This window comes from Octodon degus, unplaced genomic scaffold (assembly GCF_000260255.1).
Source record: "Octodon degus isolate 3935 unplaced genomic scaffold, OctDeg1.0 scaffold00015, whole genome shotgun sequence".
NCBI classification, from domain to species: Eukaryota; Metazoa; Chordata; class Mammalia; order Rodentia; family Octodontidae; genus Octodon; species Octodon degus.
Window position 1 is genome coordinate 14,619,302 of NW_004524591.1, and position 13,500 is coordinate 14,632,801.

The 13,500-nt window shown below is 39.6% G+C and overlaps 1 protein-coding gene across 1 annotated transcript in view; it reads right to left on the bottom strand.

Moving 5' to 3' along the window:
• Positions 1-2,539: 2,539 nt before the first annotated feature.
• Positions 2,540-13,500, bottom strand: part of Gsdme (gasdermin E) — a 67,761-nt gene continuing 56,800 nt past the window's right edge. Inside the window, exons 8-10 of the mRNA XM_004626471.2 lie at positions 12,010-12,211; positions 8,772-8,845; positions 2,540-3,898 (exon numbers count right to left, since the gene is read on the bottom strand). Of these exons, the coding sequence (XP_004626528.1) occupies positions 3,668-3,898; positions 8,772-8,845; positions 12,010-12,211 (507 nt within the window). The 3' untranslated portion in view covers positions 2,540-3,667. The remainder of the gene's footprint in view (positions 3,899-8,771; positions 8,846-12,009; positions 12,212-13,500) is intronic.

Below are 13,500 nucleotides of genomic sequence, written 5' to 3' on the forward strand. Positions count from 1 at the left end.
AAACATTCACAGGTAGATCTAGTTAATAACTTCAAATCCTGATAACGGTCACTACTGTCTCTAATATCGTCTTCACCATTTTCTGTTAATGTAGTGGGGTAATAAACCAGACTTACTTCCACATAGGTCAGAAATTAGTTTTTCATATCACCCTTCGTTCTCCAGCACAAACTAAATGAACACTGTGTAGGTAGACTAAATGCTGCTTAGAACTTGGAATTTAACCTATTTGCTACTTTAAAAACTGTGAGTCCCATAAAATAGGTATTATTGCTACCATAGAAGCCAGACAGTCTTATTAGTTGATGATGGCGATACAACCTAGCACATTTACATTGTGCTGTCTCCCCAGCTTTTTATTTTAAAAGTTGGAAACAGTAGTCTTTATTGCACGTCAGCTGACAGCAAGCCAAGGTAGCAATACAATACTATATATATATACATATATATATGTATGCACACAAATATTAGAAGCCATACCTAAAATTTGGCTTTCCTCATATCATAGTGATCTGAGAACTTAGCAGAAGCATAATGAACTACTTGAAAAGGAAAAAAACATAGCATTAAAAACTCACCTGCTAAGGGCTGGGAGGTATAGCTCAGTGGTAGTGTGGTTTGATTTCCCAGTACCCAAAAACAACTCTGAAAACATAAAGCTCACTCTGGTAAATACATCCCAAGCCTCTACCAGATCTGATGCATAGAACATCTGTCCTCTTTTAACATGTTTACAATGGGGCTGTAATTTGTATGACTCACTTTTTAGTGACTTGGACCACCTCTGGTCCATGTGTGACTCCCATCAGATAGTTGTTTATTCATTTTATTAGTATAAAGACTAATAAGAAAAAATAAAAACAAAAAAAAAAATGTGATTATATCCATTTGTACCAATAGTGGTATAAACCACCCGATGGGACAGACATGCAGATACCATTGGTGGTCAACCTGGCAGGAAGATGTCAAAAAGATCTGCACACTGACTCCTGTTTCTTCAGTAACCCTGATAAGTTTTGTTTTGTTTTTATAGTATCCTAATTTAGGATACTATAATGACCAGTGGGTTCCAAAACAAGTGCAATTTTCTGCATATTTTGTTGAACTCTGTTACAACTCATGAGGAGTAACAGATATGAAAACTTTGCCAGGAGTGTATTTTTTCAGTCTCCTCCTTCCAGTTCATTTTGGCATATCTTTCCTCTGGACACAAATGCATGCTTTTTTTAAACCTATAATCTTAGAAGTGATTATAAAAAAAAAGCAACATGCTTGTTGCAATATAAAAGCCAAAGCTGAACAAGCTATTTTAACTTTCTGATGAAAAGGTTTATTAAACTACTATTATGTTACTTTAATTATATTACAAGTTCCTATATAAAAGAATGTCTTAAATTTAAAAATCTTTATTATAATCTTCCTATAGTACATCATTTTCAGAAACTGTCCCTGTAAGTCTTTTCACATATTTCCATATGCTATCCAAAACAGGATTTGTAAGATTACATATTCCTAGTAAAATATTTTCATGTACAGATAAATGCTTAGTATTGGGAAAAATGTATTTTCATTTATAGGTAAAATGAAAGTTTAGTTATAAAGTTACAGAACATCAGTTTAGCTTTAATAACATATTTTAGGTGCTAAAAATCTTTGTTAAAAATCCTAATGTCATTTAATTTTTCTATTTAAATTATTTGTCCACTTCTATTTTTCAACAAGGAAACCACAACCATGTATTCCTCTATTCTAAGCAATTCAATGGCTTTCAAAGACTATACACTCAAAATACTTCAGAGTTAAGGAAGACTGAAATATAGGATCAAGATCACAGTGCCTCCCTGCTTAGCTGGCCAGGAAAGAGAGAAAGCCAGGTGACACAAGGAGCTGACCTGCTGTGGCACCCAGGCTGGCCCTCTGCAGTGAGGCGGCTGGTGGGCCCACATGTCTGGCCACAGAGCGGTGTGGCTGTGGATACAGGGGAAAGCGCTTCCCAGAGGAAGCTAGTCTCCAGTATTCCATACTTCATACTTCAGGAATTGTTCACAGTATACTTTTGATCTCTTCAGAAAATTTTAATAGGATAAAAATCTCTCTTTGCCTCTTGTCTTAACCTCCAAATCGATGAACCCAAAGGCACCTCTGCTAATTTTCTTATAAACTCTAAATATTTTTCATGCATATCAACATATAAGTACATTCATATTGCATATCCTTTTTTTAAAAAAAAAATCTTTATTTGGCACAGGGCCTCACTACATGTAGCTTGGATGCATAGTGGTCCTCCTGTCTCAGCCTCCCCAGTGCTGGGATTACAGACATGTGCCACCATGCCTGGTTTCGGTGGCAGGCACAGTGCACCCAGGGTTCCAGGGCCAACATGGCATGTGGTACCGGGGAACGAACCCAGGTCCTTGCACTTATCAGGCAGGCGCTTGAACTGCCAAACTATCGCCCCAGCCCTGCACATCCTTTTTTTTTTTTTTGATATTAATATCATTATTACTATGATAGTTTACTTGATCTATTATGATGCACATCCTTTTTGAAGCTAGTTTATATTTCAGAAAATCAGACAAAAAGGCTTGGCATTTTCTTTTTGCAATTTGTGTATAATTTTTGTGTACAGTGGCCACTGCAAGTTTTACATTCTTTCCCCACACACTCATACAAGTAATAAGCATTTGCATAACACTGACTTATTGTTAAAATATGTGATAAAAGTGTTACTATATTTCTTCCTTGTTAATAATTAAAAACTGAAAGGAAGAAACAGACTAAGCAGGTGATTCTAAGGTAAAACAACATGTTCTGAGTAACATGCTTCTCTCCATCCACTACTGTTCCTCATCCCCAGTGGCTTCAGGCCTGTTATGGATGGTAGATCCTGTCAGTGGATTCAGAAGCGCCAAGGAGACGGTCCAGGCCATTTATAATAGAATAACAAAACAAAAACTAAAATATATACAGTTGAATATTGTCTTTGATAAAAATGTAATTTTGGAAAATTTAAGCTACTAAAATGTGTAAGAAGAACACATCGTTCTAGACATAGAATGTATTTATCAAAGCATAGCAAAGTCAAATGATATAGCTAAACTTTTTTGGGGGGTGTTACTACTAAATTTTTAGTATAATTTATTTTGCAGAAGAATAGTCTGTAGTAGCACTTGTAGTTCATTTTTCATTCACCAGATATGCAGCAAGCATATCCAAAATGTAGATTCTGTGAAGAGACACTGCCTTGTTATGGCATTCACAATTTAAAATGAATTTTGGGTTAAAGTGTCAGGCACCTCTTTTTGTATAACAAAGTAGAAAATGTAAGAAAATGATAGATGGACCCATTATTCTGTAGAAAACAAATCTGAGTGTAAAACTGCTTAGAATCTCACCTTCCCCCCACCAGGATCTTCACATACTAGAATCTACCTTGGATATGAAGTGTTAACCATTTACCAGCAAAAGGCCCCTAATGAAAAGAAACCATGTAAAAAAGTACCTGCTGGCATTCATAGTGCAGAAAATCACCATTAAAATTACTTTATAACTCATTTCATTGATCAACTTTTAAGGTACATTAGACCTAAACCCCAAAATAATATTTTAATTCTGAGAAACACCCCACCTTGGCTAGTTACATATACTTCTGTTTGACAAGACGTTATTAATGCTCTCTGCCTAGAGCACAGAGTCCATTCAAAGTAATATAAAGAATTAGAGGGAAGATATGAGGGTCCTTCAGGATGACAGCTTTCACAGATGCTTGCTCTTGCTCAAGGTTAATGTCAGTCGCAACAAAGAGGCGCTGCACAATCCCAAACCTTTCTGTATCTCTCAGAGGGGCCAAAGTTGGGTCTTCAAGATCACATACTCCATCATCAGATAAAGCACGAAGCTGAAAAGACATATTTAAACAGACTTACTTTAAAATACGTATAAATATATATACAAATATATATATACATATACATATATATACAAATATATATATACAAATATATATATAAATATATATACAAATATATATATACATATATATATATATATATGTAAATAAATAAAATTTGGACAGCAATATACTTCTAAGTAACCAAGGGGAAAAAAAATCCTAACTTTTTAATTCTCCAACAAAACAGGAAAACATTGAAGATAAATGAGATATATTTAGTCCAGGGCATGACCTCAGGACATTGATTTTATCCAATGTACCTGAAATCCTCTTAACCAGTATTGTTTGTTAAGTTTTTGTTTTTAAATTGTGACACAGTTGTATACCTTTATGGGCTAACTATGGAAATTCAGAACATGTGTGCAGTTTGCCAGAACTGAAATAAGCATTTCCATTTCATCATAGTCATTTTGTGTGTAGGGAAATTCTGTAGTCTTCTAGTCATTTTGAAATATGAACTTTTAAAAATAGTTAAGCCTAGTGTATTAAAGAACAGTCTACAGTAAGCTTTTCATTCCATTCTAAGATTGACTTACTAGTTAGTTAGCACAGTGTATGGAACATATGGTATTTGCCTTTCTTTCACTTAATGACTCAATTCTGTGTTACTACAATGACAGGACTTAATTCTCTTGTTTGAATAATATTCCAATGCTTATATGCACACCTTACTCATCTACTGAAGGACATGAGGGCTGAATCCTGTGTTTCAGCTATTGTGCCAGAAGCTATGATTTTACCTCCTTTAGATATATACCTAGTAGCGGGACTGTTAGATCATGAAGGTAATTCTCTTTTCAGTGGTTTTAGGACTTTCTTTACTGTTTTCCATAAAGGTTATATCTACCAACAGTGTATAATAGTTTGCTTTTCTCTGCATTCTCTCCACCATTTGTTATTTTGGGTTTTTTTATGCTAGCCATTCTGAGGTCAGACACTAGGTCATTGTGGTTTTCATTTGCATTTCTCTGATGTGACATAGCATTTTTTTCATGTATTTGATAGTCATCTGTATCTGTTTAGTTGTTTAGCCCATTTTTCAAGTTCCTTGTATGTTCTAGATGCTAATCCCTTGTCAGAGAGTTTGTAAATATTCTCTATTTTTTATATTATCTTTTAATTCTGTTTTAATTAGTTCCCTTGCTGTGCAGAAGTTTCTTAGTTTGATATAATCCCATTTGTCTATTTTTACTTTTCTTATCTTTGCCTGGTCTATCTAAAAAATCATCACCTTCTCTACACTAACCTTAAATTGTTCCCCATTTTTTGTAATAATTTCAAAGTTACAGGGGTAACACAAAAGTCTTGATCTATTTTTAGTTAACTTTTGTGTGTTGAGCAGGGATTTAGTTTCATTCTTTTATATATTAACTATTTTTGCCTGCACCATTTTTTTTTTATGACACTGTCTTTTCCCCACTGTATGTTCTTGGTGCCTTTGAGTTTGGTGTGTCTGTATGAAAAGGGATTGATTTCTGAGCTTCCCATTCTGTGTGTTTGGTCTGTGTGTTTTTTGCCAGGCCTATGTTCAGAAGTCAGGTTTTATGATGCTTCCAGCTCTTTCTGATATGGTTTGTTTTTATCATTTTAGGTCATTTGTGGTTCTACATGAATTTTAAGATTGATTTCATATCTATGTGAAGAAAATCATTGACATCTTTTTTTTATTTTGAGACAAGATTTTGTCTGTGATATTCTGATAGTAATATTTTGAAAAAAAGTATTAGTGTATATTTGCAACACATAATGTTTAATATATTCATCTTGGGATATCGGTTCATATACTTAATGAATCTTGATCCTTTTTACATCTATATGTGTTGTACCATGTGTATCGATTTGTACATGCTAAACCTTCCTTGTCACGGGATGAATCCTATTTTAATTTTTTTATGTGCCACTAAATTCAGTATAATATTTATAGACAGTTTTTGCCTGTAAAAAGGGGTGTGGGTTTCTATTTTGTATTTTTTTCTTATATCTTTGCCTGATTTTTGTATCAAGGTAACACTGACTTTGGTGGCAAGAAAAAGAGTTTGGCAAAATGGCTTCTATTTTCCTTTTTGGAATAGTGGAAGAACAACTAAATTGGGAGGGTTTTGTTGTTGTTGTTTGTGGGGGGTTTTTTGGGTACTGGAAATTGACCTCATGATCTAGTACTTGCTAGGCAGGCTCTGTGCTGCTGAGCTATGTTCCTGGTTCCAAAGGAGACTTTCAATTACTGCTTTAACCTTATTACTCATTATTGGTCTGTTTAGACATTTTACTTTTGACTCAGTTTTGATCGATTATGGTCATAAGTTTATCTGCACTGAACAGCTTACCTTTTCCTATAGTGTTCAGTTCTCTGCCTGGACGGGGAACCTAGGCTAAAGTTGTGAATTACTTTGTTCTTTACTCTAGATTGTCTTGCTGACTTTCAGTGCTGTTTAGAGTTCCCATCATTACTTTGCTAATTTCCAGTGTCCTTCAGTTGTTCTCCTTGTAACACAGATCCCCTTTAGCATCTTGATTCTTCTCTGTGGTAATCACAGCAGGGCACCTCTATTTTGCTATCATCTGGTTTATTTAAATGATACCAGAATTTCTTACATATATGCAGGCACCCTTCAAAGGAAGGTATCAGTTATGCTTCCTGCTCCAAGAACATTTGCCTTAACTCTTTCTTCAGCCTGGAATACTTTCCTATCTAGATTTAGCAGTTACACAGTGCCTCATCAGAGAGCCTTTCTTAAGCCATTCTCTACCCATCCACCCCAATCCCATATCCCAGCCACTATGACATTATTTCACTATCTTACAAAGTTTACTGTATCTGAAATTTTCCCTAACCAGCCCCCATTTAGTCTATTTCCCCTGCCTATACACTGAACTGCTGTTGAGACAAGGACCTTGTCCAAGGTAGTCACCATGTAACCTGCCTAAAACAGATACTCAGTGTACTGCAAGAAAACTAGCTCTGCCTGGAGGCTGCTTTGAATATTGTTCTAAATCTCAAAATAGATTGGATTAGTTAAGTTGCTTTTAGGGTCTTGATGTATGTCTGGAACACATTTTTAAAGCATAAAATTTTATATGCCTACTTCATTTTTGTTTTAAATATGCATGAATGTAACTGAAGGGAATCCAAAAGAATTCTCAAAATATTTAAAATATGGGTCTTGTTCAGGAGACTGAAGAGCAGCACTCAGTGAAATGTTTGTGTGTTTATTATCAAAATCAGCCTTATGAATCTATACCTTGTGAATTCTGCAAACAAACTCTCATGGTAAACTATTGGCTCCATGTAGCCATTTGGCTCACAATAAACTATGCATTATGCTTTAGAGAGTAGATCAGACCTTTCAGAATGGGCTCCATGTCTTTGGTGGCTGGTGGACAAGAGCTTACCAGCATCTAGCTTCTTACTCTAAACATCTGTAACCCCTTTTTCCCCCTAGAAGAGTCTAAGTTTAAAGAGAATTACAGCAACCCTAAAGGTGGTGGGATAAAATTAACGTTTTCAGTTGATCCTAATTACCTTCTTACCAGTTCTTGGCAAATGTGTTATGCTGATACTGTTCTCCCAAAGATCTTCAGAAAACTCACCCAGTGTTACTTTTATCATAAGACAAGTTTTATGCCCTATAGGAAGCACATGATACTGAGTTTGCTTAGAAGACAGCAGGAGCCTGGCTGTCTTAAACCAAAAAAAAAAAAAAAAATCTGTGGGATATTTTGAAAGATTATATGAAGACATCCAGGAATTTTTGTTTTTGTTTTTTTAAAGTGACTTATGTTTCCTAAAAGGTAAACAAATGCCTCTGTAGGTAGGTAGTTTAGTGTAGAATGCTCTCCACGCTGGGACTCCCTAGTGTTTTCTACCAGCTACTTTGAGATTACCAGCAGAGAGAAACTTGAGGGTAACACAAAGGTAAGAAGCTGCAGTTAATGCTGAAGGAGGATGACAACCAAGCATGAATGTGTGGGGGGAAGAATTTGCTAACAATGGACTGGGCCGGATTTTCTTTTGCATATACTCCTAAAGCTCAGTCTGTAAGTTCTTGGGAAGGGCCAACTTGTAAGTGCTGATCTCTCAGTTACTGGAAAATGAGTCATTTTGCTCATCATTATACCAGTTAGGATCTAATGGTACAGTTTCTATTACCAAACTATGCCCCCAGCCTTTAACCTCATCTGGCCCAGTACACACATGCTGAGACATTTTCAAGTAGTTCTGTTTTCGCCATCAATGTATAAGAATGCACTGTTCTCTGGGCAAGTATAAGTCTAAACTATTCCTTGGAATAGTGCCATGCTGTGTAGTCTTCTTGTGTCTTTACTGCGCAAAGTCACTGGCTGCACTACTCACTGCTCCTGGAGTTACTGCCAGTAACTATTTCCAGAGACCAAGCTAATGGATGGTCTTTCTAAAAGGGGAAAGAAGCTGACAGTGTCTCCCTAAGACAGACCAGTCTGAATAATTCCTTTGAACCTGAATCTGATGCAGAGCTGAATCAATCAGTCTAGATCTGTTCTTGCAGCGCAGCACCAGTGTACCCATAGTCCTCTCCAGCAATGGGAAAACTGCAGTTTGGAGTTTTTAAAGATGGCAGTGTTGGCTCTGCTGGCCAGTTCACTAAATTTCTCTCCCTTTGTCCCTCAGTTTTCAAGAGTTGTGCAGTGTGTGTAAAAGTAGGGTTAATACGACAGCTGCTTAAAGCTATTCTAAAAAGCTGCTGTGGGTGAAAAAAATAGATGCAGGCAGCTGTTAAGGGCCTACCTCTCTTCATTTTCCCATTCCTGTCCATCCCAAGATCCCATCTGAAAGGTTTCTTACCATATGGTACAGTGTAGGAATAATCTGGAGTTTACAGCAAATGCCCAGGAGAGCTGCAGCATTATCTGGCATTTCTGCAGGGAAAAAAAGTCACAGTTACTATCAATGAAAGTTCACAGGGAACCCAAGCCCATGAATATTACCAAATTTATATTTCAGTAGCACTTAGTAATTGTTAAATACATGAATAGAGAGATGGGCAGGAAAAACCTTTTGAAAAATTTGTAGGAATCCAGTCAACAAAGGATATTCCTTGAGGGCCAGCCAAATAGCTCAGTGGATTAAAGCACCTGCAAGCAGGTGCAGGGGCCGGGGGTTTGATCCCCAGGCCTGCCGTGTCGGCCTTATCCCCAGGAGCACACTGAGACTGCAATTGAGACTGGGTGTGATGGCATATGCCTGTAATCCCAGCTCTTGGGAGGCTGTAAACAGGCGGGTTTGATCTAGTAGTGAGACCCTGAACACCCTGTAGACCCTTCCCTAAAATACAAAAAAAAAAAAAAAAAAAAAAAGGATATTTCCTTGACATGTACCAGTCAGGAAAAATGGCAAGACTGCAGAAAAATCTACATGACTGCAGGAAATCTACATGAAAAAGTAGAAATCCCCCTGATTCGGTACCAAGGGAGGTACTCAAGCCCCTGTATATAATAGGGCTATGATGTTGGTTGTGACCAAATTTCCTCACTTGGTCATTATTTTTGTTTGGAATTTGGCACATTCCAGAGCACTGCATAAACTATTAAGGGCTCCCCCAGTGTCACCAGTCATTTTCAAGAGGAAGGTTCTGTGAGGCCTAATTGAGGAGTGATATAACCACATTAGTGAGAGGGGACTGTTCCACAAGGACCCTGTTTTTTCTAGCGAAGGGAAATCCAGGCCATTATGTTCAAATGAATATTAAATACCTCTCAAATGAAAATAAATGCAGATTCTAAACAGACCCTAATCTCTAGGGTGCAACCTTTGAGCTGATGGTTGGCTCATGAACTCACTCTACCCATTAACAGACTTGTTTAGAAAAAGTGAAATGTCCCTGGGGCTGTGTGAGACTAGTAAAACATGGCTTGTTTCCAAGAGCTTGAAGGCTGCTATGATGAAGAGACAGCTCTCAAAGGATAACCATGGCAGACAGCATTTGCTACTCAGAAGATCCATGACTTCCCGTGCATTCTCAAGGAGACCCTCAGCCCAAACCAGGATAAGAAGGTGGGGCGTATATGTGAGCTAGCTGGGGAGCACACGTCGTACCTGGTTAAGCCACTGCCATAGCCATCTCACGTCTGCTCCCCTTCCCTTGCTTTCCAGGGGCTCCTGAGTCATAAGATCATCATCTTTATTCCTGGAAGTACTGCAGTTCCATATTACTTATTTAGCACTATGTTGAGCATGATACTGAATGGCAGGGGCATAGCAATACAAGAACCACCTCACACTGAAGAGCTTACTGTGTTCTCTTACTCCTCAATTCATGGCCTGGACTAAATTTGTTGTACCTCCACCCCTAGCAGAACCTGAAATACAGTATAAGCTTTTCCAGTGTGTCTTGACTTAAAATGAATTATTTTTTTAACATATAATGTAAATCCATTTTACAAATGTCTAAGGAGTTCAGAGCTTGTAACCTGAGTATGGTCACAAAATGGTTGGGGAAATTTTCCAGGAGTTAGGTCAGATAATGGACTGAAGTTCTGAAGAGAGCTATATTATAAACCAAATATACACTGTTAGGACCCAAGAGGAACCCATTTTCTGTTCCAGCACTTTTCCAAGATTCTTAGGACAGACTATGCCATCTAAGAGGAAAAGGTTAATTCAGAAGTGTGAAAATAAACACACAAATCAAAGAGCTATGGCCCAGTGTGGTGGTACACTCCTGCAATCTTAGCACTTGGGAGGCTGAGGCAGGAGGACTGCTATGAAAGCCCACTTGGGCCACACAGCCAGACCCTAACACACAAAAAAGAGCTGTGACCCAAACCTGACCTTTGCTGTCACTAACATCACATGCCAATGAGATGAGAGATCAGGAAGGGCAGCACTGGTTCAGAAGTTGGCTGCAGAGACTGCCTGTTGCATGAAGAATTTTAACACCTCTGAGCCTTCAGATGGGAAGTAGATCTTGCATTATGTGTAAACTCTGATGAGCCACTGCCAGTATGCCATGTTTCCAGAGAAGCTGAAGCTATGTCTAGGCTCAGAAGGGCATGCACTACATATTTAACATCACTGTAGATACATGTGTTGCCTACTGGGCAGCTCAAGGGCAGAAATGTTACCAGCATTATGAAGTATTACAAGATAACTGTGAAGGAAGGCCCCTCAATGAGTTGAATTCTGGCCAGTGGATTAGCTCCTTGATAGAATGCTTGTCCTTAAAGTTTCTAACACAGTGATGTTAACATTGGGCAAGTTTCCAGCAGAGTTCAACAGGGGCTTGTCCTCATCCAAAGTCAAAACTTTTATCCATGACTTGGAGAACAGAACAATATACTCATCAACATACAGAACAGGAAGACACAGTTTAATTTTTTAAAACTTCAAGATTCCTTAGCTACTGTCTGTGGGGCACTGAGAGAAACCCCGAATACATCGAGAACTTGGGACCCTGATAGCATCCCTTAAAGAGGCCCAGCTTCCTCAGGAAGGGCAGCCCCCAGCCCCGTAGGCACAGTGAGATCTATGTGGGAGGGGGAGAGATGACTCGCAAGGCCTGCTGCTCTTCACTGGCTGGATGGCAGTCCCCAGGGAGGCCACCTTGGGGCCATGCAGAAGCTCTGCTTCCCAGCCTCCAGCAGGACACTATTCTCTACAAGCAGGTGCTGCCGTGGAGTGGGGTGAGGTAAAGCATTAAAAGTTTGCAGAGGAGGAGGAGGATCAGATGGATGGAGAGAAATGCTAGGGAAGATGAGCTACCAAATGAACGTCCCTGCCACACAGCACTGCCAGTGAATCACAGGTTGTGTTGGAGGATGATTTCCAGGATTCTCGAGGTGCCCTATACAGGAAGAAGTCCAGTAGTGGAAGAAGCTCAAAATGGACAGAAAGTCCTGCTTCATACTTTAGTCTCAGACACTACGTTACCCTGCCAATTGCTATCCACACTATACTGGGAAAGAGGGACCTGTATGTACCAAATGTCCCCCAGTGATACCTATGTCCCCAAAGCATGCTGAGGAAGTGGCACAGTTTCAAAACAAAGGCAGCCATTTGTTTTCTTTTGTGTTAGGGTCCATACCTGCTAGTGCGCTGACCAGGAAGTAGGCTGTTGCAAAGAGTTTCTGGTTGCTGACCTCATCCTCAGGGCTGGGACATTCCCCTTGTATGCTGCATCCCACCAGCTGCAGGAAGGCTGTGAGGTCCTGCTGTTGAGGGGCCTTCAGTGCCCTCATTGCCAGCGCTGTCTGTGGGGACCAGACGCTGCCAGCCATGTCATCACACTGAAGGCAGAGGGACAAGGATAGGGTGCTGTGGTACAGCAGAGGCCCATGAGATGCACCCAACGTGGGCCTTCTGCCCCCAAACACACCCCTCAGCCCGCATCTCCTCCCAACTAAAGCAACATGCTGGGCCCTTTCTGAGATGTCACTGATCCACAGGTTTAAATTTCTCCAAAAGGAGGACCAGGAAGACAGCTCAGTGGCAGAAGCACCTGCCTAGCAAGCATGAAATCCTCAGTTTGATCCCTGATACCACAAAAAAAAAAAAAAAATCTCCAAAGGGAAACAGAATGCTTCTCCTCACCCAAGTATTACCTTTTTGCAAAGAGGGAAGGAGGAATTTGGGGACTATTGGGGAGACTCCAACAAGAACAGTCTAAGTCACACAAGGGATGAGACATATGAACATGCACAGAACTGATAAAGGGCACGTAGAAGCATCATCCTCTCATGGTCCTGAAGCTCTAAAAATGTAGCCCTCCTAACTCAGCACAATCCACCAGCCCAAAGCAGCCTCACACATCCTCCAAGGGCCAGCTGTGGGCCGGGGGCCTTGGCAGGCAAGCCAGTTCTGACCACTCAGGCAGCTCCCCATCTGTAGCCCCCATGTCTGGATCTATTGGTATGACAGCCTGTCCCCTACCATGCAGGCAGTGTGCTCCTCCAGCACCTGACAGGGGCAGCTCTTGCTCTTGTCACAGAAGGCCAGCCTGACATATTCCTTTTGGGTGCTATCTTATGAAATAAAAAGCAAGAGCCTTTTTGAAATATGTGTGCACTCTCTGGGGCTAAGCTCAGCATCCTGCAGAATGCAAAAGTGCCCTGAGTTGTTGCACAGCTTCAGGTTCCACCTGTGGTACCTAAGCTCTTTCAGTGCAATCTAATTTAAAGAGGGAATAATAATGTGAATGCTTTCTTGGAAACCATAAAGTAGTTAATTATTTCAACTCTCCTATAGAAAGAGAAAAAAAAAATCTAGAAAAAAAAGATTCCTAAAACCTTAGCTTTGGCTAGAGAAATAGCTCTGCAGTCTAAGCAGCTGCCTGGTAAGGACCCCCGGGTCCCAAATACTGCATGCCATCCTGGCCCCAGAACCCCGGGCACACTGTGCTGGCCACCAAAACAGCGTGGTGGCACACACCTGTAATCCCAGAGCTGAGGAGACTGAGCCAGGAAAATCACTGAGTCCAAGCTGCATAGCAAGACCTTATCTGTACCAAATAAAAAGATTTTTAAAAATTGTTTTAAAGGGGCTGGAGAGATGGCTCAGTGGTCTAAAGCACCTACTT